The sequence below is a fragment of the Odontesthes bonariensis genome, chromosome 18, assembly GCF_027942865.1.
Source record: "Odontesthes bonariensis isolate fOdoBon6 chromosome 18, fOdoBon6.hap1, whole genome shotgun sequence".
Lineage (NCBI taxonomy): Eukaryota > Metazoa > Chordata > Actinopteri > Atheriniformes > Atherinopsidae > Odontesthes > Odontesthes bonariensis.
The window spans coordinates 29,251,949-29,279,374 of record NC_134523.1 but is presented as its reverse complement, the minus strand read 5'-3'; the positions used below and the strand labels follow the sequence as shown (position 1 = coordinate 29,279,374).

Below are 27,426 nucleotides of genomic sequence, written 5' to 3'. Positions count from 1 at the left end.
CTGCTAAGGTTTGCCTCTGTGCCTGTGGCGCGTGCTCGGAGCTTTTTCATCAGGTGGGGGAGCAGCCACAGTGCGACAGGAGGTACGCATGCGCCTCAGTGCTTAATCTTACTACCGACTTATCCAACAACACCTTTTGACAACAAAGTGTTCAGAAAGAAGTTTGAAATACCATTCTTAACATTTTTTCACATACTCCGTGTAACGTTGGGGGAATTTTCGTAAGTTTTTGTCCTTCGCTTCAAAGTTGCTTATGTGACCTGATTCGGACCCAAAGGTAGTCGCTGGAACTAGTTCCGCCTTGCTCTCTGCCTGTGATGGACAGCAGCGACAAGTGTCAAAAGTAATCAGGGCTTCGGTGCATACGGGGAAAAATGCTTCTTTGAGTTTTTTGGTTCCTTTTACATTTTGGAAAACAGCGCACTTTTAAAGGTGAGTAGCTATTGTAAGCGGTATTGCAAAGGTATTTTTGAAAACTGGACTGACAAGTATGAGCTCATTTATGTTAGCACACCAGGCTAATGCTACAGTAGAGGGACAGTAGCCACCTGTTGCTGCCTGACTTAACTTTAGTTAGCATCAGTCAAGGATTATACCTTTACCGTTGTAATGCATGTCTTGCCTTAAGCTTCAGTCGACCAAACTAGAAAGAAGATATCTACAAGGAGACCGAAAACGGTGTGTATTTGAACTGTAATGAAGTATCGCAACCCCCCCTCCCCCTGTTGTACAGGTAATTGTACCTGTTTGATGTTAGCATTAGTGTGCATGTTTTGTTAGCTCGGGTGATGCTAAGTTACTTAAAGTCGCTGCCAAATGAATGACAAAAAAACAAGTCGAAATTTCTTTTTGATGATCTGAACATTTAGTAGAATTTTAGTGAACCCTTTGCATGGCAGCTGTAACATTATATTATATTATATTATATTACATTACACTGAATCTCTGGGAAGGAAGCCGGTTTTCTCTGTCAAGCGTTCCACCGCATTCCACTGACAGGCCCGTTGACTTGTCTCAACAAGCACGCAGTGCTTTCAGTTCTGACTAAAAACAGTAAAACGCCTTGTACGGACTATACAGAGTCCTGGAAAGAGGGAGGACAAAAGGAGCTAGCGTTTATTGTATTTGTTCTAGATATCCACCACCGTAATCAGGTCAGTCCTGTCATTGCGCTTTGTATGCAGATAAGTTACGGATTCTTGCATTTGACAGGGATTAGATCTCACTTATCAATCACAGGTGGCAGATTCAGTTCAGTTCAGTGTTGCAGGCTGAAGGTGGGTAACATCGAGGAGAGAGACAGAGGTTGGCAGGGCTGGGGCAGGTTTATTTTCAGAGGATTCTGGTGGTGGGAAAGGGACACCTACCCGAGTAATCCTGTTTACCAGGACAGATTCTTTGGCGGATATCCAACTGTTCCCTCACTTCAACAGAGGAGGTAATGTTTTGGCTCAGTTCGGCTGGCAGTTTGGAGTATCTCTCAGATACTTTTTAAAACTAAATTTGGAATTGTATATACGTTTATATCACTATATATGCGTCTTCTGTGCTATTCTGTGCTATTTTTTTAATATAAATTTGGAAATGAACAGCAAACATTGCTGACATTTTGTAAAGTAAGCTACTGCAGTTTATAGAGTTAAAAACAAGTGATGGAAGTTAATCGTGTGTGGACTGTTTTGGAGCTACGGAACTTGTATAATCAGAGTGTGTTATATTTGTGTGCAATCATCAGCTCGCTATTGACTGCGCTTCAGAGATCTCTCTCATGCAAACTGCAGCTCCGCGCTTCATTTAGTGTTGCCAGCTCTGCAGAATGAACACGGCACAATGGATGATTGTGCTCCTTTCAGTTGTGCACTGGCTGTTTTTTCCAAGGGGAGTTTTTAATGAGCTAACTGAGATCTCACAGTGAATAAACAGGATTGTGTAAGAGTTTATGAACTATCAGTGCGGCAACCGGAACACAGTTTAGTTTAAACATTGACTTCGCAGTGGATTCACGTGCGTGAAAAGTTTCGACACCGAGTCTGGGAGATTTGTCAGAACGAATCTTCCCTCATACACGAATCAAAGGAGCGAGGCTTTATGAGAGGCTCTCTTTATTAAACAGCACTGTAGCTCCAGTAGAGCCACAGAAAGGGCACATCTATGGTGGCTGTGAAGCGCCAAACTTAACAAACAAAAGGGAAAATGCAGCGACACTTCATAGAAGCCAACAGCACTTTACAAAACGCATCGAATCATTTTTATGGAGAAGATGGGATCAACAGTTCTCCCATGTGACTGGACAGACCCCATGTCTGTTGCAACAGGTCGGTGTCATTTCCTGTTTCTGGTGTGTTCACTCTCATCGGCGCCCTAAAATTCTGAACACTTGCAGCTTTTCTCGAGCTGTTTTTGTCACAGTCCGCCGCACACTACGACACAAGCCGGAACTTGGCAGTAAAAACCAATTAGACAGGTTAAATCCCAGATAGGCTATCCCACATCGAGTAGAGTCTCCTTTATACGCACTTTGTGGGAAGAGGGGGGTTTTAAGAATTTTTTCTTTTGTCATTGCACTTTTGGCGAAGCGCTTTAAACCAAGCCCAGTTCAAAAGTACAAGATTTAGGTTAGTCAAGATTTAGACTTTTTGAGCTTGTTGTGTTCTGCGCTGGTTTGTTTGTTAGCCACTATAAGTTCAGTTGTGGTGATGCTATATAACACCTGTGACTCCGAGTTTGGTACAGTCATGAAACTGATTGGTGTATCTCCCATATATGCCACTGTGTTAACTGTCAGCTGTGTCCAACAATAAATTGATAGACGTCACTCAAAGTTGTGCAGTCATGGTGGAAGTGCTCATCTGCATGGACAAACACAAAAAGATTCTCATGTCAAAGTGCTAAATTCCTGCTGATGGATCCTATTACCAAACCTGAAAATCTGGCTGCCATTTTGAGCACAGTTCTCTCAGATGTACTCAGCTGTTTTTCGTATTGATGTAGATTGTGCGCATTTGATTCACAACACCAACATGGAGGCAATAGTTTGAACCCAGCTTAAATCAGAGTCCTGGTTGTCTCCTCCTCAGCCCCCTGATTCTTTGGTAAAGAGCGACCGCACTGGGTGTGAACTGTGTGTGTTTGAACTTGTTCACGTGGTGTTGACTGTCTCAGCTGCTCTAGTTTTCTGGTACTTGTATGTCATCAAACGAGCTGGGGCACAGTAACTCTGCTCAGTGTTTGTTCTGCTGTTAGGCCGCACCATCACTGAGACGACATCTGAGAACACAGTTGAGTTGCAGACACGCTGAAGTTTACTGAGTGAATTATTTATGAATTGCTCTGCCTATCAGTTTCTCTCTCTACATACGCTGATTGGAAATGATGATTAGTAAAGTGATGAGGCCTTTTAATGAAAAGCAAATGAATTAAATCAAGTGTTTATCATTTATTGGGTAGTTTGTGTGCTTAGTGTTGATTATTGTGTTGCACAATAATCAGGGATGAGTGAAGTGGTGTACAATGCTCCTGTTCAGCATAGGCTGTGTGTGTACATCATGAGCCAAGACTCGTCAAACCAGTCGAACTGAATCAAAGCTGACCTTGCTGAGGCGTTGGCTGGTCGCTCATAGAATGCTCATATTAGAGTTTCTTGAAAACCTTTGAGGTAATGAGCTAATTTTTTAACAAGTACGACAAAGTTATTGGTAGTGGACAGGTCATGTCCAGGAAAATCTTCTTTAATAAACATCTTACTCTGCAGATATTTAGCAAAGGAAGTTGACTTTGTGTCCTCATGCATCGTTTACTTGTGTGTTTATATATTTTACAGGAGTGTCGTGATCACTTGCTGCCGAGTTGTGACACTGGAACCAGAAGTCACGGCCAGACTGTCTCCAGGGAGGATTTTATTGATCATCAATGATCCTCAGTAGAAGTAAGTAAACTACTACTACAATTCACAGAATCTGCTATACTTTAAAAAAAAAGCTTGCTCCACCTCTCATGAAGCTACACTCACCTGTCTGTTCAGCTTTGTTGGGTTTTACCACTTCTGGAGACTTTTGACGTTCCAAAGTGCAGCCTGATACTGCTGTGTGGAGCCACCTCAGCTATTGACATAATGTGGTCCCACCTACTGATTTAGACCAATTGCATGCAGGGTCATCCTTTGAATAGTTACTGTGAAGCTCTCTGGGAGAGAAAACACAAATTGTTAGTTAGTCAGTGTCAGCTGCGTATCTGTCCTTGTCATCCTGATATTTCTGTGGTCACACACACGCTGCTCGCTCTTAAAGCTGCAGGACATTCATTCCGTGGACATGATGTCAGTTATGTCATCTTTTGGACCATGATGAAAGCTAGTTAGACTTGAGACTTTTCTACCATGTTTTTTTTTTTTTTAAGTTGATGAGGAACATCTCCACGACCTTCTACACATTTTGTTGGCAACCTTTTCCAGGGCATCTTCAGAAATGGGAATTCGGTTAAGTTGAGGTTTGGTCCTTGTCTTGTTTGGGCCTTTTTAACTGCTATGGCCTTGTTTGGGACATCACAAATAAACCCATATTGAATCACGACTCTTCCTCTGTCTTCAATACAGATCAGCTTCCACAGAGAGAAATACAGAGACGATGTAATATTCATCCAGGCGTCCAAGAGTCCTGAAACCCCAGTTTAATTCTCTCTCAGCTTAAAACTTTCGATGGTTCTGCATGCAAACTTTAGGCTCAGATTTTTAATGAGTCATTGGAGGAAAATATTTTTTACGATGAGTTAATTACCTACATTTACACGTCAGGAATTACTCCCAAGTCTGCCTCCTATTTCCACCTTTGATTATATGATTTTCCACACAGAACATTAAGTCGTCTGTGGTTTTGTTGGATTATTTAGAACTCAGAAGTATTCACAAAAACACACCTGAAGTCTCCTTTAAAACAAACGGATCACAACTGTGCTCAGAGAAGAGTGCCTCATACTGCTGTGCTGTCCATCAGTTGGCATTAGATTATTTGACTTTTTCTTAAAAACACTGAAGCTTCATCATTGTGTTGTTTTTTTTTCCCCTCCTAAGGAATTCCAAATGAGACTCTGTGTCCCTTTCAGCCCAGAACTGCTTGTCACTTTGAGTTTGAAGCCTCTGGGCTAACTTGGCAGAGCTTCTGTTTAAGCTTTAATCTGCTTCCCATCGACTGAACAACCCTGAAAATCATTTATTGATTTTCTTTTTCGAAATTGGCAAGTGAGGGAAAAGGCGAAGAAAACAATTTCTTGATATTTTGTCAGATAGTGTTTATGCTTGGATCTCATTTCGATGTAATGTGTTCTGCGGTTTTTGGCGCTTTGTGAACTCTTCATATGTTCATGTTCTATACGACTGAAAAATATCCGACAAAAAAAAAAATAAAGACAAATCGACACAAATGAGGCAAAAACATTACACTGGTTCCTTATTCATTTAGAAAAATGACTTCCAGTATCTGCTGTTACAATAGTTATAGCACAATCTCCACTGTATCACCTTTGTTCACTCCACGATAAACCTGCACAAACATGTTGGGAAGCTCAGACTTTAGCCCACTCGTACTTATGATGGCATTCAGGTGCGAGCTCACCCTGAGGATTCACATACTTTTGCCACTTAAAGATATGGTCTATTGGTTCTTTTTCCAGATTATAGGAATCATTGTAAAGCTTGTATATTGTCTTCTGATGCTCTCTTTAGCCACCTTTCAGATTTTTGTGAACTGATCCTGTTCAATTTCTTTCAGCTGCCGACCGCTGAGTTTTGGACACTGGAATGGAAAATCGTGGTAAGACGCACTGAGATGTGTAGTTCAATCATTTATATTTGCTCTGTGCTTCTATGATACCGCTGCTTGAAAATATCACTTTTGTTAAGTTTCTACAAACCCCCCCCCCCCAAACTTTTTGGATAGCCTGTAAACTCAGAGGCTGAATTATACCCTCTGATTTCAAGGGTTTTAAATCCTGTATGTTACATGCGGGGGAGTCTCCTTGTATCGCCTGTAGTGTTATGAAAATGAAGTGTTGACATAGTTTTAGATTATGAAGGTGTTCTTTAAGGGCTTGGCTATGTGACGCATTGGGCTGTTTATCACTGAAACTACCTGATAAGCCCTCCCCCTGAGGACACTCCTGAGCGTTAGCAGAGCTGCTGGTTTCTCTTACCACCACACATGGCCTTGAATTCATTGCACCGCTGACCTCGATCATTTGACAAGCGCTGGGTATCACTGTACACCCACGTGCCGCCAACCCTCTTCATTTCTAAGCTTCGTTACGGTGCAGCTGAAGCATCTGTGGTGGAACACCTGAGATGGCTGTGCAGTCTGAGTATATTTGTGAGTAAATCTGTTTTCTCATAGCTGTTAAGTATTATACGTTGTTGACTTTAACTATGCCTGTTTGAGGCTTAATTGATGGTATCGGGTCGACCTGGCACGATCGAGCTGGACAGTACTTCGTACTTTACAGATAACTGGCCCATGGTGAGAACAGATTAAGAGGCTTGATGTACTCATCCCAGCCTGGCCTTGTGGCCAAGCAGTAAAAATAAACTGGACTTCCTCCTCAGCTCTGTTCTAAAAGTGATGCATTTCTGAATGAAGACACAGCTGTTCAGCAACGGGAATGCTTCACGTGTGCTATCATTTTCATGCAAAGGATCATTACATCCGCAGGTTTAGTGTAGATATGCTGTAATGACAGCTCCATGTCTTTGTTCAGTGGGACGTCGTGGTCTCCTGAGGAAATGTTTCTTTAAAAAGAAGGACGAGATGTCAGTTACATGGAGTAAATGAAGAATGTTATCCCTGTTTATTTGCCCTTGCTTTCATGGATTGTTGTCCTAATTACCGTCCTTGTACCAGAAGCAGACATGTGGTCGTACATTCCATACATTCCTGGGTCTGCGCTGTGCTGTTGTGTTGTAACTACAATTGAACTGCAGAGGGAGCAACAGGGTTGCAGCATAGCTTAACGTCAGGTTGAGAAAAAGATGCTCATGGTTATCATATTACTCTGTTGTGTTTTGAGCTTGTTGCAGTTAAATTCTGTTTGGTTAGCAGTTTAAAAGAAGCCTTTTCCTTTGTGAAAATGTGTAATCTAATCAAACTGCTCTGATAGACATGTTAGGAGCAGGCTGTCCTCTTTCTGCCCCGTTAGTGCGATTAAGGCCATTTACAGTGAACTGCTATGCTGCTTTCTCAGTGTCACAAGAGGCGTTTCAGAGATGTTTCAGCTGGAGTTGTTATATTCATCACGATTTCTGTTTTTTTTTTCTTTATTCAAACCCTTGAAGTTTCTGTTTTAATAAAACCATTTCGTACTTAAATGTTGTGATGATATGTAGGATTTTACCAAGGAAAAACTGAGTTGTTAATGTAGGACTGAGTCATCCTTACGTGCATCATTTCATTGTTTAAAAGGACAATCCCCACAGAGTGTCACTGTACACCTGCGCTGTGTCACTTCCTGTTTTCTGGAGCTGAGCTCCACCTTGGCCTGGCTCACCCTGCACTTATCAAGTTACCTCACCTTACTGAGCCCGCCCCTCAGTCTTCAGGGAGTAGTGTTATGTCAGTCTGTAAAATGGTGCTTACAGAGGGAGGGAGGGGGGGTAGTGTCATTGCAATGCAAATCCCTCAAGGCATGGTGCCTGGACCGGCCAAGTGTCAAACCTCCCCTGCGGTGAACTTTGCCCCTGAATACTGCTCTCAGGAATGAATGGCATCTTAGACTGCTGGATTACCTTATTGGCCTACCTTATTTATGAAGTCAGATCTCCAAGAAGGGAGGGACCCAAGTAAGTGCCGGGAGAGGGAGCAGGTTTGTGTTTTAAAGCGAGAAGACGAAGGAGGGAGGAACGGAGGAAGAGACCAAATAACACAGGCTGAAGGAAAGGGGGAGGGCAAGACTGTGGAGCCAAGAGAAACTAATCGCCTTGAGAGCAGTCAAAGCGGTCGGTAGTTACAGTAGCTGGAACTGTGTGGAGAAGAGCGAGGTGGCTTAAGGTTTTCCTCTCCTGCCGTGGGCCTCCGGAGAGGCAGCGCCTGGCGGGTCATCGGGGACCGGAGCCGTAGCATGGGACACAGTGCTAGCAGCGATACTGTGGCCCAGCAACCGGCCCAACACAACACGGGTGAGTCTGAGGCCACAGGCTCAGTATTACTGACTGCCATCAACAGAATTATGACTTTATTTCCGTTGTGGAGGTGACCTGTGAGGTGAGCTCACATTTACGAAGAGCAGAAAGCCATCAGGAACGCAGCTTCTATACAAGCAGGTGTTACCAAAGTGGAGAGAAACTGCAGGTACAGACAGGTGTAGAAGAATGCATGCAGATGGAATGTGGTGATTGTGAAATGTACAAGCCACACAAACCTCTCTCTGTGTTCACACAGCACTCGTATCCCAATTGAAGCATATGTGAAACCAAGATTAAGGGGGACAATGCAGCAATTGACACCAACTGTCTTCATGTTTTTATTCAAACAACTTTGTACAAACCTTCAGAACTGGTTTAAAGCTTCGGAAAAAGGTGTATGAAAGTCTTTTCACGTGTATAAATGTTCTAACATCTTGCAGCCACCGTAGCCCAGCTTTCTGGTGATGCTGCTTATCTGCTGTCCTCTGTTTATGATATAACAAATGTACACTTCCTGACTCTCATGTCGGTGTCATTGCCCACTATGGTGAATCATTATTTGTTCTTCACATTTCTTGACAAACATCCTCCTTGTTACACATTTGCTCAACATGCAGGGTGTATTTTTGCCTCTGGTGTGTTGCTCTGCATAGTTGGTTTCAACTTGTCTCGTGATTGGCATGAGTCATGTGGACAGTTTGACCAGAGGATTGCAGAGTGTTGCATTAGTGCCAGCTGGCCAATGCAGCCTTGGCGCTTTTATTAGATCTCTGTGCGTTTGCAGAAACACGTGTTAACAGTAAGGTTTCTGTTTAGAGTCTGCCTATAAACACAAAGCAGCAATTATTCAAGTGTTTATTCTGAGAACTGTCCTTTTTCTTTTTATTGTATTTCGTCTGTCAGGAGTCGGTGCCTGTATTTCTGCAGCAGAAGCTCACCACATCACTCTTTGTCCTTGTTGTAGCTAAACCACACCAATGTTCTCCCAGTTTAGTGCCGCTCCACCCTTCCCAGTTTAACACTCACAAGTTTCAGAAATAGCTGTGAGAGCCAGTGATCTGAGTTTACTGTCCTCAGTTTCATACATGAAGCCGGCAGTCTGCTGTCGGAGAGACGGAGAAGGATGTTGTCATCTTTTCAGTTTCTGTCAGTATCATCATACTTCATCTGTCTTAGTATCCTCACTGATTGATCTCAGTCCAAGGTGGTGTTTTTTTTTATTCACTGACAAACTGCTGAAGTTAGATTTCCTGTCAGCGAATTGATCAATTTCCCCACTTCTTATCTGTAATCTGAACAGAGAACGGCCTCCTCTCATTAAAGGATCCATTTATGCCACACAGAGAACAGAGAGCACAATGTAAATGTAAATGGATGGTAACATAGATGTTAAAAAAAAACCTGCGTATTGCAGCACCTCGCAGCCTCGTCGTCTGACCTGCTTTTGAGAAGTGCGTCTGCTTCGAGTAGAGATAAGTGGAACTAAGTGTTGAAACAAAGTGCCTCTCAAAAATGGGGTCAGGGGTGAAAGTCCAAATCCATCTGCGCTGGACCTTGTTTGATGACTCGGGGTAGGACAGCAACAGTTAGTAGCACCTAGCTATCCCACCATAGCTGCAGTAGAGCAGGTTTTCACTGACTGTTAATATACAAATCCATTCATCCATCTATCCATCCATTTTCTATACCCGCTTAATCGTGGGGGCTGGAGCCTATCCCAGCTGTCATTGGGCGAGAGGCAGAGTACACAGATATTTTAAGTAATCCCATTCTGATGTAAGTTTGAATTCATTTGAATAAGTTAATGAATGAATTCACAGAAGTTGGACAGATATGTTGGAATGGGAAATTGCTGTGGAGCTCATGGCTGGTGTTAAGTGATTGCCTGTAACCAGATGACACAGAATCACTAAGTGCATCAGTAACTTTCCAAATGTGCAACTTGGAACTTTAATCGATGAGACAAGTTTCAGTTTGTATATACGTCCAATATTTGCTGACTGCAGCTTCAAGAAGATGATTTGGTACTTTTCTTTTTCTTGGAATTTATCTTTGTTTGTTGGGGGGGGTTCTCTCAGGTGGGGCCTTTGGTGATGACTTTTCTTCATTTTTTGAATTTTATTTTTTAAAGACTACTAAATTGATAAAAACATAGTGGTTAGATCTATAAATCTCACTATGCATTACTCAGCAACTGCCCGGAGATAAACAGCCAGCAATCTTTCAGCAGCAGATTGTATGCACATTTTCTTTGATTGATGGAACCTGGGCTGCAGTATCAGTGATAATTGAATACTCTACCAGTGAGGAAAAAGAAACTACAATATGTAGAATATTGATGTGTAACATCCTTTTTTAAGTCGTGGTACTCATAGTTTCACACTGCTCAACAGTTTGTTTTTCATCATTATTTATGTGTTTCGTTGTCACGGCTACATGTACAGACTGGTAATGTTATTGTTTAATTGCAGCCGCACCTTCTCAGTAACTTTACAGTTGTTTGGGTTTGCAAATGTGTAGAAACGATCAGGATCACATCTGCTCACAAGTCCAAAAGGTTGTCAAATGTCACCTGACGAAATCATATTTAAAGATATTATTTAGACATTTGATCAGATGTGATACATATTAAATGTTGTAGCAGAGAAATACACTCACTTTGGTGTCTAATCTGAGAAAGTTTTGGGTTGGTCTGTTTAATACTGAGCTGTGTTGCTTCTCCTGTTAACAACTCTGAGTTTTGGAACCAAGCAGAGCAATGGCTGTAAGCTTTAGGATATAAGCTTCAACCTCAGTTCAAGACCTCATTTGTTGTTGTTTTTTTTCTTTACACAAGAGCCGACGCCGTGATTTCTACTTCATAGTTGTGGTTCAGTACTTGCTGTGATGCAGGGCTGGACATGCTGTCTTACGACTCATCAAAGAATTGTTAAAGTGTTTTCACATCCAATTATTGCCTCGTGTTTTCAGTACCATCAGAACAACTGAGTATTGAGTCACAGTTTCTGATCCCCTTGCGTATTGTTTATTTTGTCCTACTACACTTTTTATTTGGGTATCATTACTCTGGTTTACACTAAGAACGCTGAAAGTTGCATTCCAAATGTTGAAATTGGAACATACTTAACATGCTACGAGTAGCTGTTAGATTGGCAGTGGGACTAGTTTTTTCAAGAGATTGGATCTTTTTTAAATACTAATCATAATTTTCCATTAATCTTTCAACCTATATTTGGGCCTGCTCAATTGTAGCTAAAGTCCTTATCATGATTATTTTGGTCAACATTAGGCACACGATTATTTAACTAAATTGTTCATTGATGTTTAAAACAACATTAATTTACGTAGTCATTAGTCAGTTGTTGTATAGACAGAACTGCAAAGTGTGAAGCCTGTCTTGCAAACCAGACTGTGGCCCAGGGACACTCGTGGATCTATTAAGACCTGCACTGAAACTACGGGGAGTAACCCTCCACAATCAGGGATTCAAAGATCCGCTTTAAAGTAAAAGTTTCCAGAAGTTGTTCCGACTTGTATTTCCTCTAAACAGCTCATTGACAAACTCTCTCTGTCCGTTGTGTTGACTCAAGCAGAGCTTGGCATCACAGAGTCAATTTGGACTCATGAAATAGTGAATAGGGTGCACTGTATCTATCACTGAAGACAAAACAGGAGTTTGGTTGTGAGATGGAATGCAACATGCTTATAGTTTCATGCAGATTATCTTCTTTTCATGATTATTGAACTGTAAACAGAATTAAAATTCAATCATCTGCTGAGCCCTGTGCAGAAACGAAGCGGCAGCTTTGCCATCCGAGCCGCTGCATTCCCATTGCCTGCAAGATTTCACTTGTTTGAACACAAGTTTTTCATTTAAGCACAATGGAACATCACAGAATAACGATTCCCAGCCACTGATATAAACCAACAATCAGACTTGAGCTAAAGTAACAAATACTTGCACTGCTGTCTTGTTGTTTTGAGATGGGAGAGCCTTTCCACATAATCATGTGTGGCACTCTTTTATTGGCTCTCCATTTGAAAAACAAAGAAGAAAGAGAGAAAAAAATCTCACACTGTGGAAGACTTGTTGAGGACGGATGTAAACTGTGCAATGCCTTGACATATGCTGCACAAATAGACAAAATGATGTCTTCTGTAAATTGATAATGTGGATGTGTCATTGCAGCCTTACGATGTAGTAGGGAGTTGTTTGGCAAATTAAAAGGAAAATAATGAGCTGCAAAAGTATGTGACAATGTCTGTAAATGCTTAAGTGCTCAAAGTGTCATTGAAATGTTCTGAAGAGTTCTGTTCCAATTAAAGACCATGTCGTTGTATTAGTGCTTTTTTGTAATTGTCGGCGTTCTGTTCATGCAGATGATGAGGTTGACCTGCAGCAGAGCACAGCTGGTAATGACGAAGGAAACTCCAGTGGAGGAACACCCCCAACTAAACGCAAAGGCAAGTTTGCTAAAATGGGAAGAATCTTCAAGCCCTGGAAATGGAGGAAGAAGAAGCCAAGTGATAAGTTCACTGAAACATCTATAGGTATGCTTTCCTTCTTCTATTTTTTTCATTTTATCGTATTTTTTAGATATTTCCTTTGGTTGTTCCTAATGTGATGCTTGACATATTTGTGTGGACTTTCTTTTTTTCAGTTTTGGAAAGAAAAATTTCTGTTCGGAAAACTCGCCAAGAGCTGATTGCAAGAGGCGTTTTAAGGGAAATTCCTGAAAACGGTAGGTAGAGTTGTAGCTTTTGTTTCTCAGTAATAATCCATGACTGAAAGTGAACTGGCTCTTTTAAATGACCTTTTAATGACCCATATTTCACTGCTTGTGTCTGCACTTGGATAGAGACCAATGATGTGATCCACTCCAAAGCTCCGCCAGTGAAAAATGGGCACCCTGTGCCAAAGGATGTGGATAGACTGTCAGAAGCTGGAGTGCGAGTGTCTCGAGGGGACTCTGACATCAAGGGGAATCCCATCAGGTTCCCTCAGGGAGATGAACGTCGAAGCAGAGTGCCGTCTGACGCTTCCCGAAGTAACAGAGCACCTCTGGATGTGGACTCTCATGTAAGGCTCCCTGTGGATGTAGATAGACGAAGTCGTCTTCCCTCAGATATTGATAAGAGAGGAGGATCTTTACCTCGAGGACCTCCACAAGATGACAGATACCGCAGAGAAGAGAGGAGAGACGGTAAAGATGACAGAGAGGACAGAGGAAGGAAGGACAGGGAAGACACGGAAAGAAGGGACAAGCGAGAGGATAGGGAAAGGGATGGGGGAGTTGACCGGAGAGAAGACTTGAGAGAAAGGCGAGAATGGAGAGATGACAGGGAGAGAAGAGATGAAAGAACAGACAGAGACATTCGAGAGCGGAGGGATCGGGACGAGAGGGAGAGGAAGGATCGGGATGAGAGGGAGCGGAAGGATCCGGATAGGGACGAGAGGGAACGGAGGGAGAGGAAAGATCGGGACGAGAGGGAAAGGAAGGATCCGGATCGGGACGAGAGGGAACGGAGGGAGAAGAAAGATCGGGACGAGAGGGAGCGGAAAGATCCGGATCGGGACGAGAGGGAACGGAGGGAGAGGAAAGATCGGGACGAGAGGGAGAGGAAAGATCCAGATCGGGACGAGAGGGAACGGAGGGAGAGGAAAGATCGGGACGAGAGGGAACGGAAAGATCCAGATCTGGACGAGAGAGAACGGAGGGATAGGGACCGGGTCGAACAGGAACGGAAGGATAGGGACCGGGTCGAACAGGAACGGAAGGATAGGGACCGGGTCGAACAGGAACGGAAGGATAGGGACCGGGTCGAGCAGGAACGGAAGGATAGGGACCGGGTCGAGCAGGAACGGAAGGATAGGGACCGGGTCGAGCAGGAACGGAAGGATAGGGATGAGCGGGAACGAAGGGAGCGTGATGATAGAGAAAGGAGGGAAGGAGGGATGAGAGATGATAGAGATCGGCGGCTTGAGCGTGAAAGGAGAGAGAACAAAGATGACAGAGACAGGGAAGACGTTCAAATGGAGAGAGATGATAGAGAGAGGAAAAGTGACAAGGACAGACTGGAAGACAGAGAGAGGACAGAGGACAGGGATAAATGGGATGACCGGGCCAAGAGAAATGAAAAAGATCGCGAGAGAAAAGAAAGGCCAGGACCTCAGCGGCCTTTGGGCGACTCGAGGCCTGTTGTCCGACCCGTCTCTGAGATGGACCTGCGGCCTTCTCTACAGAAGAGCTCCTCAGAAGAAGCAAAGAAAGGTCGCTTGGCCTCAGAGGATGACCGAAGAACTACGCTGCCCAGATACAACCCACCTGCTGAGTTCAGAGAGCGCTCAGGTAAGACCTCTCACTATGCAAGTTAACATTGATGGTAGCATTTATCAGAAAGGGAGATGCGGAGTTCTCGAAGGATGTCAAGAAAAAACTTGAACATTTCATCTGCTGTCTGTGTTGCACAAATCCACAGCGCAAAAAATGTTTACAGATGTTTTCAACCTCAGCAAATGTGCTCAAATTCCACATCTTTGCTCGCACCCTCTCCGGTTTCTGCAGCGGGACCGCCTGCCTTCTGACTGAACTGATTGACTCTGTTGTTAGACCGTCACTGTCCAGTTAGATAATACTTACAAGAGAACATATTTAAAGGTTATTTAAGTTTAATATTCAAAACTACAAACTGGACTGTTGTCCAATATTTGTTTTTTGTTTTTTGCCCATACGGTCTTTCTTTTAATCTTATTAGATAACAGCCTTTTTCAGTTGTATTCTTCTCAAAGCAAATCCAGCTTTTTAGTATGTTAAACAATTCAAGCCTGACAAAGTCAATATATTGAATTGAAGGTCTCTTTTCCAGGAGCTTGAAACATTTGGACCCATTTCCAGCCTCCCTATTGTCTATGTTGTAAGGTGAATGAAGGAATGTAAGCACATGCACAGTAACGGCTAACTCACCCCTCTAGTTTAAAGATGGTGCTGCAAACTTGCGGTGAGTCAGATCTGGATTCCTCTCTGGGCAACATTTATAGCTATGACTCCCTTAAATGGACTCTGCAGGGAGTCATCTTTACTTGACAGCATTTCAAATCTCCGAGTACTGCTCAGAACACTGATAAGAGAATACACAGTGTTTGTCAGAAACTCCTTTGTTCACCAGATCTCAATCAAGCCCCTAATGCCCGCTCTTAAGGGCAAAACTAGACTTTGAAGGCAAGTTTTTACTTTTTTTTTGTTCCCGATAAGACGAGAGTATGGTTACTCAAAGGGAGAAAAAATAAAAAATACTGTGTGGACACAGGCCCCAAGTTTTTTTTTTTTTTCACTGTGTTGTTCCCCATTGTCAGCAGATGTAATAATTGCTCTAGCTGTGCCGAGCTCACATGGGAGCTAATATAGATGACTCATTTTCTGTAAAGCAGTTGCTGTTTTGCCTAACCAGAGTCTCAGGGTGGTGCGCTAAAGCTATTTTGGGTAAATAATGGCTTTTGGTTCTAAAGATGAAAGAGTAAACTTTGGATTTTGATACGTTATTTCGGTTAACATGAAAAGATTAGAAAAACGAATCATTAAGACCCTTCTGTGGCATCTCTCCATGTCTGCTGTCTGAGCTTCGCACCGCCTTGATTCATGTTGTTCATTCTCTAAAGACTAAAAGCGCTGGAAAGTTCTGCATATTTTAAGAGTTTGGCTCCTCACCTCAGCTTTTGGTTTAGTTAGTGTGTGTGTGTGTGTGTGTGTGTGTGTGTTGACCCTTGTGTGTTTCCTGTTTACATAGTTTTCATAGATCCGCATTCGAAGTCGCTCCTTTAATGACTGTCTGTGTTTGTGTGTGCGCCCGCCTCTTTAGAGTCTGCTGGTGTCCGCTTCGCTCCCGACCCTCACCCTGCACAAGACTCCCAGCAGGATCCTCCCCCACCCAGGCAGGCTTTGCTGCCCCCTAAATTCCTCACTGGTCCTCCCTCTGAGTCCGACAGAAGTCCGCCCCCCTCCTCTTCATCCTCCTCATCTTCCTCCTCCTCATCCTCTGTTGAAGTACCTGTGGCCAAGCCGCCGAGGACGGTCTCCCTAATAGCCGACGACCCGCCTCGGCAACCTCATGCTGCCGCTTCATCAGCTGACAGTAACGCACCCCCACCTGTCCCTCCTCATGCCAAGCAGCCTCCCGTCCCTCCACCCAAACCCACCAACCGCAACAGCAACCCTCCACTGCTCGGTGAGTTTCTTGGTGTCGCATAAAAGGAGCCTTTCTCCCCGTAAACGGCTGCTTTGGTCTCTGTGTGTCTTTTTTTTTTTTTTTCTTTCCCCTGTGGTTTCATGCTGCATTCTCAGACTGACTTTTCTCTTACAAAGAAGTCCCATCAGATACAATATCTCAATGGGATTATAGTGAAAATGAAGTGTTTGATTATTGGCCTGCTGTAGGTGTCAGAACTTGAAGTGACGTTGCAACGTGGAAATGTTGCAACAAAATGACCAAACCTGTTTAAAACTGGCTGGTTACAGAGAACGAGCTGCAGCCTGGAGAAACATACCAACTAGATACTGTGGAAAAAGTCTTGAACCGCCCCCTCTTTCATTTATAGTTGCAAGGAAAACTGATTTTTATAATCATTTTTTTTTTTTTTTTTTTCATGACACACCACACACCCCATGACGTACCAAGTTTGAGCTCTTTTGAGTCATCTTGTTGGTGTAAAGATAATATTATATCTCTGACGGTGGTGTTTCTGTTTGTCTTGAAGTTGTCTATGATATGTAGACAAATTTTTTTTTGTGCAAATTTGTAAAGAAAACTCGGAAAAACCTTCCAAAAGTCTGCAGAACAGCTGCTTCAGAACACTTAAGATTACGAGAAAGGTCAGGCTGCTTGGAAGGGAAATCTAAGGAAATGGGGGCTTTAAGATGTGTATAAGGAAGATTTCATTGGTATAAATCTACCCCACAACTCACGGAATGTCTGTGTAAATTTAAGACGAATATCTCATGATTCTGACTTTCCGTGTTATGATGATGAGAAATGATTTCATAAGAGTTTTTCATCAACAATAATAAGAAAGCTGCCAGAGGCGTCGGGGCAAATTTTGAACTTGTTGTTTTTATTGTGAATCATCAGGTTGTTTCAGCTTGCTTTCTGTAAATAGCCTTTACTATTTAAACTGCGGCGAACATGGCCGCGTAGTTTCATCTCTCTGTCACACGAAACCCCAGTTGTGTGTCCCAGTCGCCATCAGACCAGGAGTGTGAGGCCTTAGGAACTCGAGTCATTGTTTCTCTTGTCTTGTTGTTAAACTGCGTTCAGTTTGCTTCCATATTTTATTATTTTTTGTTGTTATTTTTCAGCATTTTCCTTTAGTTTTCTCTGCTGTTTCCCTCTTTCATTGATAAACGTACTCATCAAAGATACACAAATGTCCATCCTCTATTTACACGATTGAAATTTGGGACAGCGATAGGCTTCTTGTCGTCATGAACAGGATGTGGGTTTGTAGCTCAGCACTAACCTTTTACAGACTTACAGAGAACACAGTGTTCGGCTTTGTGACGTCTGAGACCGTGTTGGTGACAGTCGGGCTGCCTTTGAGTCCCAGCAAATATAGTTTTGCACAATTATTTATTATACAGGCTCGCTGTATCAATTAGTGTTCTCTACTTAAGTGTCATTAAATTATTTCAACAAGAAAATGATCAAAGGCACCAAAATGGGAGTGAAAGCAGAAGCACTAATTAGTTTTTTACTGTAGTTTAAACTGTACATGTTGAGCAGCAGATCCAACATCAAAATATTGGAAAGAAAGTCTGAATTCTGTAACTATTCCACCCTCGTTTTAGCAGTGATGGACTCAGATGAGATTGTGTTATCTTCAGATAACTTTGCTGCTTCAGCTGAGCCAGACTGTCTCTGAACAACTCGCGTGAGGTTATTCAGCACAACCTCTGTGGAGCTGAAGTTATATGAAAAGCACACTTTCCTTGTTTGAAGTCATTCTGGTTTAGATTTATCACAGAATTCAGCAGATTTTCAGCAGATGTTAGGGGACGATATGTGAAGTTTTTGTTGTGCCGCTTCATTCAGCCGAACAAACACAATTTTATTGTATTTTTTTTTTTGTAACACCCCTTGATAAATGTGGGACCCCCGATGATTGGGGAGCTGTCCAGGTCCGCAGGCACTCAAATGGCCCCAAATCATGTTGCTGCCTCCACCACGCCTTACCCTTTTACTTATGGTTTCATGTTGTATTTCCTATAGCCCAACACCAGTTAGCTTCTGTTGATATTGTTGGTTAAGAGCTTCACATACTGTCCATGGTAGCACAGCACGTGTGTTTGTAATTGTGACTGAGATCTGATCACGTTCACACATAAATGCAGATCATTTCAAAGTGTTTACGTTTTCAGGCTTCTGTCATGTGCGTCAGCATTTCACACCGACGGTTTCAGAGTGTCGACTATAAGCTGGAGTTTCACATCGCTGTGTGGCTATTTTTCAGCACGTTGATGTTGTGTTCAGCCAGCAGTCTCTGCGGAGCAGGCGTGCACCAGCTTGTGTGTGCGCTTTTTATGCAACACAATCTGAACTTTTTACTGGAGGGCAGATAGAAACTGATTAGCTTTGGATTTTTAATATCCTTTGTCCCTGCATGCCACAGCTGCTCTTGTTTACAGCCCATCCCTGTACTGTCAGTTAGAAACTCGCACAGTCTCCATGGCATTATACATTCCACCGCTATTTGTTAGGCGAGGTCTCTGCACCCAAGTTGCAATTTCACAGTTACAAATAGCTTACCAGTTTTTGTCTGAACAGCATGTTGTCTGAGATTGCATCGGTCGTGTTATTGAATATTCTCCGTGTCTGTTTTCAGCTCTCCTTTCCTTCACTGTGCTGGTTCATTAGTTTGAAAAACGTAAGAGCAGATGACGTGAAACACAGACTGTGGATACATCATATAATCTGCGTGCTGGTCGTTAACCAACAAAGAAACACTCGCACCAATTTACATCAGCAGTGAGCCGACATCTGAGCATACACATGTGTTCATATGTTGATTCTCAAAGATATTAGAAACCTGGTTCCCTTTTTCCTGGCAAAATATAAAGAAATGAGAGGTGGCTCAATACTTCTGACCCTGGCAGTCTGATCAGTTTAGGACAAAAGTAAAAAAAACAGTTTTTACTATCATGAGTGAGCAGGAATGTCAGAAAACACGATAAAGAATTACCATGCTGCACAAATGTTTCTTATCTTCTGCTCCGTTACGTTTCTACTGATTGTGTATATGGTGTAATGATGGATGTATACTCTGCTTCTGGACAGTGTAAAGCCAAGACAAGCATTATCTGAACCTTTCATATTTATCTCCCAGCTTGGAATGTAAACCCAGCCCCCCCTCCCTGACATCTCCACTCATTTTTGCCAGCTTCCTCCTTGAACAGGGGCTCTAAAATCAGGCAGCCTTGTTTTTGGACCAGCTGGAGACGGCAGAGTGAGCTCGGCCTCTACCTTTCTCTGCCCGTGTACCTGCGCCACGGGGCTTGTCAGACCTGCTCAGGTACCCAGCGAGCAGCCAGAGCTCAGTCCTCCTAAATGCCGCCTGCTGGTATCGATTTGCTACCTTCACAGCACGTGGAGAACTTCATCTCCTTTTAACACCAAACATGCATCGCATGCGATTGCAGCCATCAACATGTTTTTAGTTCAACTAATGTGTGTGAAATGCTGCATAGAAAGCATTGCATGGAAATGCTGAAGTGCAGTGAATGTGTTCATTAAAAGTCTGATGCAGTGTATGTACACGTGTGTGTTACCCACCTCTGACTCAGCTCGCCAGTAACAGGTTCATCATCTCTCGCCGACCAAAACTGACGCGTTTGTGGTTTTGCTTGTTTTTTGTTAATAAAACTAACCTCACTCATGTTCCAGTTTAATCCGTGTCTGTGGGCTGCTACTAGGTTTTGTTTGAGACCATCACATGATATAAATGACAAATATTAAAACACTGACTGTCTTCGTTTGGCAGCGGAGCTTTCGCAGCCTGGCAGCGGTGTGATTGTAGTCCCAGCACCTGCTAAGCGCTCCCCACCGACCCCACCCAAGAGGATGACGCCCGTCACCAAGCGCCATTCCGTGGATCCTTCTGCACTCAGTCAGGTCCCAGAGGGTCCCTCCACTGAGCCTGCCTCTGCCCCTGTTCTGGTGCCCCCTGCTGTCCTTAAAGGAGAAACCGCTGAAGACGGAACAACTACAGCACTTGCCCAGACGTCCGCAGAGCCTCTGCCTTTGCCGCCCTCCCACATACCTCCGTCACCTCCGAGGGTTAAGTTGCTCTATCCGCCCAACGCCACCTCCTCTGGTCCTGTGCCAACTGTGCAAGCCGATCCTCCCAGCCCAACAACTGAGCCTCCCAGCCAGCATCCTACCATCCCTCTACACATCCTCATCCAGAGAGCTTTGGCAAGCCCTGGGCCAGTCCAGGCCAACCCAGACGGCTCCCAGAGGGCCCACTCACTGCTGTTTGAGTCTCTCCCAGATTTCCTGACAGAGGCGGGGGGCAACCCACGCCGCTCCCTCCCTGTCACCATCGAACCTCTCAGACTGTAAGTGAGCTTTATACTCCATGCTATATGCTTACATAACGTGAAACAGGAGCAGTCTGTCTGGTTAGTTAGTTAATTAGTTAGTTAGTTAGTTAGTTAGTTAGTTAGTTAATTGACAAGTTTATTCTATGTCATTTTTGTGTTCTTCTAGCCTGATAAGCTGTAAGGTTGAGCTGACAGTTGACTGACTTTTTCTTTTCTGTCTACTGGTCTACAGTAGTTCTGATAATTACAACTTGGATCTGTCAAAGTCCTCTTATGTATTATAGACAGTTTATTGACAGGGAATATGATGGACTGCAAATAATGACTTCATCAGTTATTAGTTGCTTTGTATTCTTGCAAAATCAACTTGGTTTTACATTTATTTTGAAGTCAACTAAGACCCAACGGAACACATGCAAAGTGGAAAGGAGATTAATCTGTATATACTTCTCATTTATTGTTGATTACTCCAGTTAAACTGCATGTGTTGACAGGACAAAGTAAAGTGATACATTTCTCAACAACTGAAAACTTTGTTCCATATTTAAAGGTCCGTTATGATACTTTAACACAGCAGTAAACTGATACTTCATCAGAAGTATGACCCTGTATAACCCGTAGTCTTAGTTTTAAAAGGCTCTTATAAAAAGAGGCATAAAGTGAGACCTTTTAAAGCTTGGCTGTTACCTGCATATCAGGATCTTTGAGCTATTTTATGAGCTATAAGTTTGATTTAACTCTATTGTGGCTCAGTTTGTTTTGGAGTTAGATTCTGCTGTTTCAGTGTGACACCAAGTGGTTTTCTAACGTCACATTTCTGAAAAACAAACCTCGATCAGAAGGAAACCTGTCTTTGTGGCACTATGGCTTGATGTGTGTTAATGAGCTGGTGTAGATGGGACATATATGAACGAAGAAAAAGACAAAAGAAAAACCTTCCGATGTTTGAATAAGGAGCTCCTGTCTTTGTGTGCGACCACACATCTGAAATATCAGAATGGCACATTATGAATCAAATCAACACACGCAGGTGTTATTTACTGGAAGCTGATCACATACACCCAAGTGTTTTTAATTAGTTTGAACTGATTCTGTAAGGCACTTGAATCTCAAAGCTATCATTTGAAATTAAATTATCATACTGGATGTAAATGTTTATAACTCAGAAATTCAGTATATAAGAACTCAGTTCTTTGGAGAACTTAGTTGACCTGAAGGGAGTCTGTTGCTCCAAAGCTAATGGCACGTGTTCCAAATAAGGATTGAAGTTTGAAGTAATCTCTTTAATAAATAACTGAGCTTTATTTCTGTAAGCTGCATACCAGGTGGCTGCTTACGAGCAGCCGTCAAGTGTTGCAGCTGCTCTCAAAACAGAAAAGAAAGGGCAGCTGACACTTGACTCACAGCTGTTGTGTCCTCACAGGCCAGAGGACGACGACTTCGACATGGAGGAGGAGCTGCGGAAGCTCCATCCTCCGAGGCCGCCCCGCCAGCTTCAGCTGGAGCCCCGCAGCAGGAGGGCTATGGTGGGAGACTCCAGAGTCAGCGTCATCCCTGAGGGAGGAGGCCCCGGGGACAGCGAGGAGGACACCGACTCCGACGGCCCCATCCTGTACAGAGACGATGATGATAATGATGATGATGATGATGATGAGGAAGGGCCTCCAAGTAAGTTCCATTAATGCTGCTAACGGGCCCGTTTAAAAGCGGCTCTCTGCTGCTTGCTGCGTCCTGCTTCAGCAACGAGGAAATGTTTGTAGAAACTCTTTTAGATCTTTGCACAGCACAGTAAGATAGTTATAGAATTTCTAATGTCAGGTTCGAATTTTCCAAACTTTTTAAGATCAGTGAATCTGCGGAAACGGGCCTCATGCCCCAGTCTGATCTGGAACCAAATCAAGGCCCTTTTATTTTTTTTCTAAATGATAGCTTTCAGTGTCACTCAGAGAGTTTACATAAATCAAGCTTGGCTTGGCTGTTTAGTTAAGCTACTGTCCCAGTATGAGAGCACCCGAGGTGAATCAGTTGTCAGACTGCACTACGGTCACCCGTCGCAGCAGTTTGTTAGTACTGGGCTTTATCTCGTTATATTATGTCACAGACCAAAACAGTGTAAATCACTGAACATGCTGCCCGTGAAGAGGGACTAACGTGTTTGGCTTTTGGAACTGTTCTGTAGGAAAATGCAAGTATCAGAATGAGACTCTGTATGTGTAGATATTCATTCCCAAATTACTTTAGTTGGTTTAGGGCCAACACACACCTCTGATTCTGAATCTTAAAAAAGCGCATTAACAGCGAGGCACTCCAGAGCATATTCATGGCAGTCTGTGTAAACTGTGTTGGTCTTTTGTGCAACAGGTGGGCTGGCGAGCCGTGTGAAGAGGAAGGACACGCTGGCCCTGAAGCTGGAGAAACAGGAGAGGGAGGAGAGGGAGCGGGACGCTCAGGAGAACCAGGACGGCACGAGCTGGCAGAGCAGGGAGCAGTGGTTGGCTGTGAGGAACAAGATCGGCACCGCGCTCACAAGGTAAAGAACATGTCAGCAAAGCTTTAGAGCGCTGAAGTGGAATTGAGCACTGACTCTCAATCAGTAAACAGAGGATCTTGAATGTCGATGCCCTTTGCCTTTTAAGCATCATTTCTGTTGCAGTTTCACTGATTACATCCATTTATAGTGAAGTTCATCCTGTTCCACAGACCCCTCATCCACCCCTCATATGTTGAGTTTGCCCTTGAACGTTTGGGCTTATTGATAAATGAAATGTCTGTTTTCAGGCGGTTGAGTCAGAGACCGTCGGCAGAAGAGCTGGAGCAGAGAAACATTCTTCAAGGTGAGATTCTTCATCCTTCATTTCTTCTTATTTGTTTGCATTGATAGTTCAAGAAGAAAACTACATGCATCTGCTCTCTGCTATGCACTGGCTGATGTTTGAGTTTTATCTTTTTAACCTTTTCATTTATTGACTGTCTCTAGATTTATTGCAGTTTGTCCAAAATGACACTGAAGTCACTTCATTAAGATATGTGTGACCTGAGTGGCTCCATTTAAATGACTATATTACCAAAAGTATTCACTCACCCATCCAAATAATTAAATTCAGGTGTTCCAATCACTTCCATGGCCACAGGTGTTTCAATTCAAGCACTTAGGCATGCAGACTGCTTCTACAAACATTTGTGAAAGAGTGTGTCGCTCTCAGGAGCTCAGTGTGGTACCGTGATAGGATGCCACCTGTGCAACAAGTCCAGTCATGAAATTTCCTCGCTACTAAATATTCCACATTCAGCTGTCAGTATTATTACATTACAAGTTATTACAAAGTGGAAGCGATTGGGAACGGCAGCAACTCAGGCACAAAGTGGTAGGCCAGGTAAAATGACAGAGCCCTGCTGCACAGGGCGCTGCACAGGACGCCGCACAGGGCGCCGCACAGGGCGCCGCACAGGGCGCCGCACAGGGCGCTGCACAGGTACCATTAATAATGGGAAATAACATTTGAGAAATACTTTACAATTAAAACATGTCAGCATTTCATGTCAGTAGTTTACATTATAAAGTCAATCTGTGCAGCGCCCTCTGCGCGTCCTGTGCGGCGTCCTGTGCGGCGCCCTGTGCGGCGTCCTGTGCGGCGCCCTGTGCGGCGCCCTGTGCGGCGCCCTGTGCGGCGTCCTGTGCGGCGTCCTGTGCGGCGCCCTGTGCGGCGCCCTGTGCGGCGTCGGGCAGTGATTTAAAGAATCCTTCTACGGCAGCGCGCCGGCCGCAGCTCAGGTGAAATCTACCTGACTGGAGGTACTGTTCCACTTCTCTCATGGAATGTGTTCTCCTCTCACAGCCAAGAACGAAGCTGATCGACGGATGGAGAGAAGTGAAATCAAGCGGAGGCTCACCAGAAAGGTCAGGATGCAACAAATTTACTGTGAAAACGGCAGGCAGGGACCGCTATGAGACTCTGGCAGTGAATTGTAATAACACGTCTAATATGTGTTCCTTTGAAGTGTCCCAATGGAAAAACATTGAACACATTTTTTTTTACCAACATGCAGAATATTTAGAACACTTATAAGCACGTATTTATAGCAGCACTGAATTACTTAGATTTAAACGATGTTCAGTGACCCAAACTGATTTTATTAAAAGCACTAATCATGATTATCAGATAATGCCATGTCATGACACTTTCTCGATAACATCTTGAATATGACAAAGAGTGATGAGGAGCTCCAGTAGATATGAAATCATGAGCATTGCTTCCTCCGTTTTTTTTTTTTTTTTCCTTTTCTTTCTTGTATCTAACCGTGGTACCAGAAACCGGCCCAGGCCTATTTGAATGTTGTTCTTGTTATTACTATGAAGTTGAAAGTGACAACTCCCCTCTTCATGCTGCCATCAGCTGTCTCAGAGACCCACAGTGGCTGAACTGCAGGCCAGAAAGATCCTGCGTTTCCACGAGTACGTCGAGTGCACCCACGCTGAAGACTACGACCGTCGAGCAGACAAGCCGTGGACCAAGTTAACTCCTGCTGACAAGGTGACGCCCCACACATCTGGGAGAACTTCAGCCTTCATATTTCAGCTGCAGCGTCTTCTTTTCATCAGCTCTCAGAGGATTTAGTTGGCCTGCAGATTCATAGAAACATTCCAGAAATGAAATGCAGACGCTTCCTCAGGGCTGGGCTGAGTTTTAACAAGCGAAGCTCTGGAAATATGTAGATCAGCAATCGTATACATGTTAGAGTTAAGGATGTGGCACAGACATTTACAGTTCCAGCTGAACTCAGTTTTCAAAGTCAAAGGGATAAATCCACTTCATACACAATTTCTTCGTATGTTCTGTTAGCTACATAGAAATCATCTCTGCTGCTGTTTCATGTCTCTTCTTCTCAGGCTGCCATCCGTAAGGAACTCAATGAATTCAAGAGTTCAGAGATGGAAGTTCACGAAGAAAGCAGGATCTATACTCGGTCAGACTTGTGCCCAGTTCTCATAAATGATGCATTACAGCTATTCTGGACTTTTAAGCATTTGACTCATCAATACTTTATTTAAGCTGTTTTGCTGACGCAGTTTTTAGAATTGCCTCTCTGCTCTCTCTTCCAGATTTCATCGGCCTTAGCTGCCCACACCAAACCAGTAAAGCACTTAAACTGGAAGGAATTAGCAGGAACAGCCCAGCCCTCCCCATTCCGAACTAACGTGTGGCCTCCTTTTGTCCAACCGCCTGCTAACCTGCTGCACCTGAAGACGGCACGGGTCACTGGAGCTACACGGCGGTTCACCCGCAGCCGGTTCTCAGAGAGGTGTTAGACTTCGGTACGGACAGGAGGAGCTTGACGGTGGAGGAGCCCGGTGCCAACTCTACAAAAGGGACCCCCACTCTTCTGCTGGGGGTGGGAGCTCAGTGAGACTCGGACTGGATCTGAAGGAGGATCATCACACTGTCTCCTTCAGGGGAAAAGACTCTCTTGCCTTTAACTGCCTTCATGTATATACGTCCCTTCTTTTCAAATCACAAAGACGAAGCACAGAAAAATTTCTGCAGCTCGTATTAACAATGCTGATGGTACCGCTAAACTAGTCCTGATAAGCGTCTGCCTTGCTCCTCACATGAACTTACCCACCTGATTTAAGGCTCAGACAAAATGTGAAAGACTAGTTTAAAAACTCAGTTGAGGCTTCATTTGAATCAGCACCTGAACTCTGAGTGTCCAAGCTCTAATTCCAAAAACCTATCTTCTAAAGTGTGCGTTTTACTGTCTTGTGTTGATTCATTTGATTATTCTCACGGTACCCATGTCACAAGGTTATTTTCTGAGAAGGCACCTTATGTTTCTTAATTGGGTGTATAGAAATCTCTCATTTTGGATCCTCTAATTCTATGTTTATAATTGAATTATTCAAAGCAGGAAAATGTACATATTTTTATTTTCCTGGCTATTTTATGGTACTTTATATATGCAGGTCCATCACTGGCTGCAGTTGTATAGATCAATAATGTAGATTTGATTGACTTTATAATGTAAACTACTGACATGAAATGCTGACATGTTTTAATTGTAAAGTATTTCTCAAATGTTATTTCCCATTATTAATGGTACTTTTTTTGATACAGGGACCTTTAAACTGTTTTTTGTGAACACACTGAATAACTGAACAATCTACTTAGAAATTAAAACACTGATTTTTCAAATCCAGCATACTTCTTCCAGTCTTTTAATTTCTTGTGCTAGAAATTTTTTTAAATGAACTGATTAGGGAGTGAGTCATAAATGCGTGTCGTTTTAAAATGACCAGATGGGGGCAGTATAATCTAAAGTGATTCCACCACCATCTTGAGTGCGCCATGAGAATGTTTTCCTTCCTTGCCGTTGTTTGGATTGATGCTTTCAGATGAGCGCAGCTGGTATGTCTGCAGAAAAGCACATGTGTGTTTGATCCATTTGCTCTGTGTTAACAGGCTTCAACAGGAGTAAGCCAGCAGGGAAGCAGCTCTCCCCCATGTAATGTACTACTAAAGTGTCAAGTGATCAGAGGCTTGAATGATTCATTCATTATACTAATATAATTTTTAAACAATTGTCTAGACATTTGTCAAAACAACACCTGCGTTCCTGAGACTCAGCTCGACTAAAACGAACTGAGCCAATTTGTTTCTTGGTTTTCAAAATGAAACA

The 27,426-nt window shown here is 43.3% G+C and overlaps 1 protein-coding gene across 6 annotated transcripts; it reads left to right on the top strand.

Annotated features, from left to right (window-relative positions):
- The first annotated feature begins 72 nt into the window (after positions 1 to 72).
- phactr4a (phosphatase and actin regulator 4a) lies at positions 73 to 26,946 on the top strand. 6 transcript variants are annotated; one of them, XM_075450127.1, is made up of 16 exons: positions 73 to 432; positions 3,821 to 3,925; positions 5,763 to 5,804; positions 12,542 to 12,712; positions 12,823 to 12,903; positions 13,021 to 14,511; positions 16,019 to 16,384; positions 19,590 to 19,721; positions 20,190 to 20,766; positions 22,175 to 22,419; positions 23,113 to 23,281; positions 23,530 to 23,585; positions 24,588 to 24,649; positions 25,146 to 25,283; positions 25,640 to 25,716; positions 25,853 to 26,946. In XM_075450127.1, exons 3-16 carry the CDS (start codon positions 5,792 to 5,794, stop codon positions 25,866 to 25,868), a joined length of 3,594 nt encoding a protein of 1,197 aa, XP_075306242.1. In that variant the 5' UTR covers positions 73 to 432; positions 3,821 to 3,925; positions 5,763 to 5,791; the 3' UTR covers positions 25,869 to 26,946. The 6 variants fall into 6 exon arrangements, with proteins under 6 accessions (XP_075306242.1, XP_075306244.1, XP_075306243.1 ...); XM_075450129.1 differs by lacking the exon at positions 73 to 432 and adding an exon at positions 1,059 to 1,154; XM_075450128.1 differs by lacking the exon at positions 73 to 432 and adding an exon at positions 1,182 to 1,438.
- The last annotated feature ends 480 nt before the right edge of the window (positions 26,947 to 27,426 follow it).